Genomic DNA, 9,453 nt, shown 5'->3' on the forward strand with positions numbered 1-9,453 from the left:
GCTGGTCTACAGGTACAAGGTGCAGGCGCACTGATCGCCGACCGCACGCCACAAGGTCACTTACTGTTGTAATAGTTACGATTTTATGTGTTTTATATCAAAATTTGGACAATAGCAGAGTAACCGCTGCCCAGACATCTGTAAAAGCAGATTCCTTATATATAAGGAGGAAAGATTTGTATTTTTATATTTTTGCATGTAACGAAATAACTCAAAAACTACTGAACTGGAAAAAAAAATTTTTTCAACATTAAAAGTTATGTTATCAGTGAGTAGCATATGAAATATTTGGTATTATCTTCTAATATCAAGTAGACGAAATCGCGAGCAACAGCTGGTTTTATATAAATTTCTTAAATTTTTCAGGTAAACGAGTTTCAAGAGATGTTCTTCCTGGGAATGGTGCGTGTTAGCTAATTCTAGCAAACTTATAATAAATTCCACTTTCATTAAATAAACAGGCTTCCTAGAGTTAGGAGAAATTATTCAAGTTACTGTTACATACGTTTCAATGATTCAGAAGTACATTACTTTTGTATAAAGAATTGTGATTGTTCGGCGACATATCAAATAGGTTGAAAAATTGAAAAAACAAGGAATGTCAGATAAATATGTACTAGCGATTTTTTTTTCTTACCTTTTACAGCTATAAATGAATATCAATGATTTAAAAAATAGATAATTTTTTCAATAATTTTTCTGACCTTGTATTTTATTTTTCTGACATTATTTGTTCACATTCCATCTCTGTTTGGATAATTTTCAAAAATACATACTGTATTTTTAATTAAGAGATTGTTTATGTAAAAAAATCTTATAAAAAAAAATGATTTTTTAAAAACCGTTAGTTTTTTGTTTTGATTCTGGCAATTCTTGTATTAATAATAGAAGTTTTTGTCTAGTAGTAATTTAAATTGTAACGTAGAAGTAATCTCGCATACTTGTGCTTTAATGACAGCGCCATTAAAAAAAAACTAAATATTTTTCGAGTCTTTATTACTTAAGAAAGGAACCTGAAAAAATATTTTTTCTAACTGCATTCCAATACTGTCTACCGCCTTTCTCTACTTTTGTATGAAGATTTTTTTTGGTGCTTTTTGTTTATACAATTTTGTATATACCGCATTTTAATATTTTTGTTTTCATCCATATTGTGATTATGGAAAAATTATATGTGTTTCAGATTTTTTGATGCGTAAATTAAAAATATAGTCGATTTTTTCATCTTTTAAACAAAGGAAACGTAAAGAGAATTTGTCTCGATCAAATTATCATATCAATTATTTAATTATTATTTTTTGGCATTTATATATTTTTCTAAACGATGAATAAATAAAAATAAGTACTTTTTGTTCCCTGGTGACATTTGTAGATAGTTTGTAAATATATAACCTCGTGTGAGGGTTCATCACGAATATTTATGAGAACCATTACGTAAAAAAATAGATTTTCACTTATTTACACCAATAAATCTCATACATATTTGTTGATATTGAGAATAAATTCTCACAACTGTTACGTAAATTTTCGTGATATCCTTACCTCAAACGTAATTTTACTCCCGGTTTCTTGACACTTCACATTTTACTCCGTTTTTTAAAGAGAATGGATCAGTTTTTGTGATTGTCTCAGCAAACTGTTAGAGCCTCTGTTGACTATACTTTTTTTAGCCGAAAGATTTAAAAATCACATTAAAACGCGTTATATGCGCATTTACACTGACATACGACAAAGTACAGTCTGCAGGGACTCTAAAGCTTACAGTAGCTCAGTTTTTTTTGAAGAGTAGAACTGTTCAGTTAAAACTGAACGTCTGTAACGAACTGCATTCATTAGGTATTGGGTCTTTACCAGTAGGAGGATAATGGTATTCATATATGTAAATTAAATTGTTGAAAACATATCATTTTTTATTTAATATCCCTCGAATTTCATTTTTTATTTCTAAATAGCTGTTGCCAGCGTATTTGACGCGCAGTATTAATAAAAAAGTACTTATCCCTTGGGAACTTAGTATTTTGGGGATGAATCATATGGTTACTTCAGACTTTGTTTTACATATGTGCAATGTACGTTGGGCCGTTACAGAATTATCAAGTAAACTTGAAAAAAAAAAAACAGAACCTGGAATCTCAACTATTTCTGAGATCAAATGTCCGTCTATGTGTTTTTCCATATTATCCTCTACATTTATGCTAAATTTCAATGAGATCCCTTCAGCAATTTTGGTTGCAAAATTCCACCCGTCCATCCAAATTGTCACATTATATACAAGTTGTTAATGCGAAAAATGTAAATCCTGCTATTATTAATAAATGGATCTCCTACCAATATTAGAAATACGAAAGATTAGATGGATGCATGTTACGAGTTTGTAGCGAAAAAGTTGAACGGATTTTGATGAAATTTGGTATAGGTATATAGTCTGGAACAACACATAAGCTACTCACTTTCGTTTTTTTGTAAATTCCACGCGGGTGAAACCCAGTTTATAATATTAGTAAGAAGGAAGGTATGATTAAATAAAAATACAATTCACATTTAGTTTCGGTTTACTAATCAAAAATTAAATGTAGGTACATAAACATATTCTTTTTTATTAGATACATTTCTTTATAAATACTACAGATACATAAAAATTAAATATACTCGAATATTCCAGTCATATTAAATAATGAATTATGACTAGGTAACATGTACATTCTTAAAAGTAAACCATGGAAATAATACAAAAAAAACTTTTGTTGCATTTGGAATGCATTGCGGAATGCTCAATTAATTTAAATTTCTATGGCATTGATTTTACTACGTACAAATCTTTGATATTTTTTAGTTGTAATACAATAATTACAATACTTTTTAGGGATAGAAAATATTAAAATAATGGTACATAATATAAATACAAACACTACATTACATTATTTAATCAAGTCTCAATGGCTACAATATAATTCAGAATACTGCTTTAATAAAGTCAATAGTCAGTTTTGAGCACAAAGGAAATGTTATTATTCATGTACTCAATTGTATATACTTTGCGATATCATATATCATATACTTAAGAAAATACAGGTTGTACCAAAATTATCAATTCTTAGGACGACGTATTTACAAACAAAACATCAATTTAAGCCTGATACATAACTGTACAATTAAAATTGGCATGTGTACACTACATTTTAGCTATCAGTTAAATTGTTCAGTTCGGTTGCCTACACATGTCAGTTTTAATTGTTAAGTTTGATTGTTCGGTTAAACAAAACGCTTCAAGCTGCAAAGTTAAATAATTAGGTTTAAGGCCTGTCCCACCACTGATTGATAGAGGCTCAGATAGCTTAAAAATAACGTCACTGTCAGATAAGGAACCAAAATGGGATATTTCCATACGTTGGATTGTTAACAGATAACTCACAATTTGGTGGAACAGGCCCTTAGGCTGCATTTAAAAATAATACAACTGTATTCAGTTGTATTGATACATAAACTCCCTTGCAGTGGAGTTACGTTTAATTTTAGTTTATTCGTAGCATATTTTTTTACGTAAAAGGTGACAAAAGCCACCGGAATTCGTCAAAATAGCGTATCATCTATTTAATTGAGAAGGGACGCATAGAAAGCGAGATATTTTTTACCTATGCCTTCCATCCCCCATCAAATCCCTTTCCCATCTTTTCCTTATAAGAAAAGGATGGAAAGAGAAAGAGAACTAAAATTAGGATTGTCACATCAGTCGAAACGCGGAATTGCTTCCACTTCACTCGTAATACTACACCGGTAAGTTGCACATTAATGCAAAGATAAAGCGGGTTCTATAAATTTCCTCATCGTTCTCCATTTAAGAAATATATGACTAGGCATAACAAACAAAATTTTTTCACTGGTAATTTCTTTGACAGGTAATATATTAGTTGTCAGATTTAGTGCCACTTCGCGTTGTATTGACAATTAACAAAATTATAATAATATACATGTTTTAATAAACTAAACAGTGCCATAAAATAAAATAATTCAAATTTTTAATGACATCTATTGACATGGTTTTGAGGTTATCAACAGATAGCGTTACTGGAAAAAAAATGTTTCAAGTGAAGTGTCAACTATGCTTAATCTGTATATTTTTTAATCTGTTTTTATCGTTTAAAAACGTAAACTAGCGACCCAGCTGGTGAGGTTGGTGAGTAACACGATCTGTGCGATAGTAGCAAGTGCTTGTACAGTGAACACGGTCGCTACGAAGTCGTATAACAATTTCGGCGAGAACACGGACCATACGAATAAATGATGTCGGAATGTGACGGCGACCACACAGTACACTGCCACAGAGTAGATACGGTGCAGTGCGTATATATTACACACTCGCCATACTGATTGTTGATATCTGGAATAAAAATATTCTTCATTGAAAATTCAGTTATTACATCAATATCGTATTATCGCCTTATTTAGGAAAACCATTTTTTATTATTACCACAATATAGCTTTTAAGATCTGTCCAGAATGACAGAAACCAGCACAAAAAATAGTGTACCACATATATGATATTAATAAAATGAAAACTGACAATAAAATACATAAATTGCACACAGTAAACAAATAAAGTAGGCATAAATGAGTAAAGTCCCATGTTTAATGAGCCAATACCTTCCGTTTTACACTTTCATCTTAACATCTCGTCATCTTAAAAAAATAGCATCAAAATGATTAAATCAAATAAGCATTGTCTTTGGAATTAAAAAAAAAGTATTGACCGTTAGTACCGTACCCGTTTGTTCATCGGTTTGCCCATTGACTACTCGCGATGCCCATAAGTACATTATCAATGTAAATTTATTTATTTGTAATTGAATAAAAATAGAATAAAAGCACCACTGACCGTTGCCAGGTATCGCTGTGCCGCGCGAGGCGTGCGTAGAGCGCGGCGCCGGCGAGCGCGGGCGCGGCGTACGCGTGCAGCCCCATGCGCAGCGCCACGCGCACTGCGCTGTACTCGCGCAGACCCACGTACCCTGACCCCAGGTCTACTGACGCTAGGCTGTTAGAGTTGCCCTAACACCATACCAAACATAGATAAATAATCCTGAATATAACGGTGTAAATAATGCGAAGTTCATACCAAGCCAGTACAGTTAATCAATATTGCTCAATATCTGGACTGACATTAAACTGGCATAATATGAACACTAACTAATGCCATTGAGCCGCTATATTCTATGATTGGGCAGCGCAACTGTCCAACCGTACTGGCCAAGTGTGAACCAGGTATAAATAAAGCGTAGTTCTTTCCAAGTTAGTACATTTTAAGATTCATTACGAGAACGTAATGTCGCTTTAAATGTATATGTACAATTGTGCAACATCACTCAATATTTGGGCAGACTTTCAACTGGGATAATATGAACAGTAACTGACGTCACTGGCGTCCATGCAATTTATTATTGGCCGTTGCAACTGTCCAACTACACTGACCAAGCGTGAACCGGGCATAAAGCCTACTAGGACACTTTTGGGAGGCTAAATTTTATCACTGTCGTCATTTAGTACAATACAAAAGGAAATCTTGAATTAACTATGTACTATATGTCAATCTTATATAGAGCTTATATGATGTATTTACAGCACTCTTAATAACAAATAATCTAGATTCTGTACTTCAATTTGAAACCAGGCCTAAATTAAAATTCTGAAAAAAAAACTTACCTGATAAAAGAAGAAGACCATTCCAATCCAGACATGAACGAGAGACTGTCCTATTAGATCAGCAACCTCCTTGCCTTTCCCCGTTCTTCCGTCCAACAATTTGTGATCCAAGCACTTTGATATCATCACACTTGTCACAAACACACTTGGAACCATAATCACATTATGCGGTCTCATTAATAATATCACAATTAACATTAAATCGTTCAACATTATATGGGAAAGAGACCGAGCTAGATTCAACTTCACATTATCCACATTCCAAGGTTCCTCCGCTGGTTCATAGAAATAATCTTCAGTTTTCACTTTATGTTTATTATATCCAAATTTATTAGTACCGGGATTGCATCCACAACTTTTAAATATCCCAGCGTATATAACAATTTCATATAAAGCTTGTATTATTAATATTGCCCAGAAGATGTTGACTATTGTTATCGTGTCCCAGGACTTTATATCAAGGAATGGTGACTCTAAAGTGTCCGAGGCTATTCGGTAACTTAGTATGCAGATTGTAGCTAATATTGTAAGTATGGAATGCACATACATATAGTTATTCATATATCTAACATTCCATAGACAGATACCCAGTGTTGTTAAAGTTCCTGAAATATAAAACAATTGGTTTTTAGTTTTTTTTAATTATACGATTGTGCGCCTATCATTTGTATGTTCTGCTTTTTTGTCTATAGTTTATTTTTTTTTTGGTTGTGATCTTTAAACCAAAAAGACTCAACCCAAACTCTTTTTTATTTGTCTTACGGGAAGGGTAAGAGTTGATGTAAAATATATCCTACTAGCTTTGGCCCGCGATTTCGTCTACATGGAATTAAAGAAAACTAAAGTAAGGTATGTGTTATTCCGGTCTATGCACTACATCTATGCCAAATTTAATCGATATCCATTCAACAGTCCATCCATCCACCTTTAGCATTTTATTAGTATAATGTTACTCAGTGATAATCTAGTTTTCTATTGGCTAAAGAATTTTTGTAATCGGTACAGATTCTGTGCCTATATTATGCAATCAAATACTACTGTTCATATTAGTATTTAGTAATTACCTATTAAAAGATGTGCTTGCAGATAGAATGAATTTTCAGGAGCATTTAGCCAGTCTGCAGTATCTGGTAGAAATAGCCATCTGTCTCCAGTTTGGTTCATTGTTCGAAGATACCTGAAAATAAAAGAAACATAATTTAGTCTATAAAAATGCATTCTAAATTTAAAAAAAAAATGTTTTATGCCTACCAAGTTTTAAATAAATCTAAGGAAATAAGAAGCTATGTTGCAATATGGAATTGCAGCCATAACTACAACAGTTGCTTTATTAAAAAAAAACATAAAAAAAAGAAAATTAAAACCTTAGCCTGGAGGCTATTAAGTCACTTCTTAATGCGCAATCTTTTATATTCATTGTTATTTTTTGTATAAGGTGAAAAACGAGCAAACGGTTATCGGAATTCGCTAAAATAGCGAAGCTACCGCTGCCCATACAGATCCGCATGCACACAGAGAAGATAGTTAGACCCTATGTGAAAATATCTCATCCCTTTGCCATCCCTTCCTTGTACGAAAAGAGTGGAAAGAAGAAGAGATATTTCCCAGCTATACTCACCTATGCAAAGCGATAAGTAACACCCACTGTGGCAGTATACTGACTCCCACTGAACTCATTCTCACTTCCAACTCCGGCTTCTCCTGCGTCTCCGTCGCGCCCGACCATCTCTTACTCAAATACGTCACAATCACCACCACAGTGCGTACCAACACAAAGAACATCAACGTATTCCAGTAAAAATACCAAGTCATATGCTCTTCTTCTATGAAACTAGTGCCAAAGAAGGACCAAGAATGAAACAGAGTTCCATATATCAATAAATAATCGATTGCATTCAATTCTTTTAATGCTGTCGTATCTTTGACTTTTTCGACACCGGTTTTGATGACAAAGTATGCGATAGTAAGAACTAAAGACGCGGCGAAGAAGGCGATAGACCAAAGTGGGCTGAAAGAACAGAAGGAACTCTTCGTTTCTGTGATGAAGCAGGAGATGACGAGGATGATGGAGAAGATGACAAACATGATGGCGAAGGCGAGGAGTAAGCCGACTGTGGAAGGCTGGTGGTGGGTGATACTTGGCTTGCGTATTTCTGTTTGTAATGAATACAGAGTGGCGCAAGATGCTGCAGCCGTCAGCTGAAACAAAATAAATTAATAATGCATTTCTTATTACAATGTCATGGGAATTTATTAAATAATGTGATAAAATTGACAAAAAATCCCGACTTATTGAGGTTATAATAGTTTAAATAACGCCATCTATTGGCTTTTTGAAAACAAAGTTTTTTTTTTAAACAATTTTAGCGGAATAAATTGTAATGTTATATAGCACTTTCTTATTTTACAACATATTGAAAAATATAGCGAAAAAAAGATTTAGCAATAAAAAAAAGTTATGGCGAATGAGATTCGAACTCGTTGTCAGTCGTAAAAAAATCGGTACCCAAATTGTATTCTGGCAATAAAAGTGTTAAAACCGCTGTTTCATGTACAACTAGTTTTCGCCCGCGACTCAGTCTGCTTAAATTAAAAAAACAAAATTAAGTTGACTACGTCTATACAATTTCATCGAGATCCATTCCGCCATTTAGGTTACAAACTAACAAACATCCATCCATCTATCAAAACTTTTAAATGTATAGAGATTCTTACAATATACATCAATACGGTGGCGAAGTTAATAGCGAACAGGTCAAACTCCGCGGTAGTTTCTGTGAGGTATTTCGACATAGCTTCGAGAGACTCGTCATAGAATTCCTTGGCGATCTTAGCAGCGCTCTGCTGTCCTGTCGCTAAATACTGAGCAAACTGCTTCTCCGCTCTTTGAAACTGCTTGTAGAACTCTGAAAGACAACATAATAAATACTAAGCCACCAAATTGTAAATTTTTTAAAATGTAAGATAGAAATATCGGATTTTGTTCCATCTGACAGTGACGTCATTATTAAGCTATCTGAGCCTCTATCAGCCAGTGGTGGGACAGGCCCTAAAACTTATGATTCTATAGTATTTATTAGTCTGAGAATAAGAAATTAACTTTTTTTATTTACAACGATGAGTGAAGCACGATAATGATCGAGGGGGGAGCGCAATGATAAAGGGGGAGGTGAAGGAGTAAAAATTTCTATTTATGATTTATTCTAAAGATAATAAATATCAAGAGGTGATTTTTTGAATCAAAAATTAACAAGTAGTTTTTAAGTTATTTTTGTGGGTTTGGATTGTAGACGGTTAAGTAATTTAAATTATATATTTTTAACTACTTTCTACTATCTAGAAGCGGTGGGGGGTAAGGGGTAGCTGTCAATCACTGCCTCCTTAGACACCCACACGTAGTAACATCCTAAACATTCGCATTTAAACAGTAACTGTCTTACAACTAAACGCAGTATAAAGTTAAACTTAGTAAACACCTGAAATGACGTATGATAGAGTTATTTGGGGGACAAAATTATTGCGCCGACGCTACGGGAGCAAGATAAGGAGGATGATGAGGAAGTACTAATATTAGTAAAGTTAAACTTATAAGCACTAGCATTAGCAGTACTTATACTCAGTTTATTCCTAAGTTTATCTGTTTGTAAGGCTGTAAAGCAGTATACCAGTGTCAGTGGGCAGGCCCTGCTTGGCGCTGTGCGCGGCCAGCACGTGCAGCAGGTAGAGGTGCTGGCGCACGTCTGCGGGCAGCAGCGC

General features: G+C 33.9%; 1 protein-coding gene and 1 long non-coding RNA gene across 2 annotated transcripts in view; one reads left to right on the plus strand and one right to left on the minus strand.

Annotated features, from left to right (window-relative positions):
- Positions 1-583, plus strand: LOC106102373. Its single transcript, XR_001225569.1, has 2 exons — positions 1-55; positions 367-583. It is a non-coding gene; the product is annotated as an uncharacterized LOC106102373 (long non-coding RNA).
- Positions 584-2,627: 2,044 nt separating this feature from the next.
- LOC106102122 (GPI ethanolamine phosphate transferase 2-like) overlaps positions 2,628-9,453 on the minus strand; it is a 12,020-nt gene continuing 5,194 nt past the window's right edge. The window contains exons 5-11 of the mRNA XM_013281532.1: positions 9,363-9,453; positions 8,413-8,603; positions 7,316-7,896; positions 6,762-6,874; positions 5,698-6,302; positions 4,874-5,046; positions 2,628-4,378 (exon numbers count right to left, since the gene is read on the minus strand). Coding sequence (XP_013136986.1) covers positions 4,138-4,378; positions 4,874-5,046; positions 5,698-6,302; positions 6,762-6,874; positions 7,316-7,896; positions 8,413-8,603; positions 9,363-9,453 — 1,995 coding nt within the window. The 3' untranslated portion in view covers positions 2,628-4,137. The remainder of the gene's footprint in view (positions 4,379-4,873; positions 5,047-5,697; positions 6,303-6,761; positions 6,875-7,315; positions 7,897-8,412; positions 8,604-9,362) is intronic.

Source organism: Papilio polytes, unplaced genomic scaffold, assembly GCF_000836215.1.
Source record: "Papilio polytes unplaced genomic scaffold, Ppol_1.0 DF823923.1, whole genome shotgun sequence".
NCBI classification, from domain to species: Eukaryota; Metazoa; Arthropoda; class Insecta; order Lepidoptera; family Papilionidae; genus Papilio; species Papilio polytes.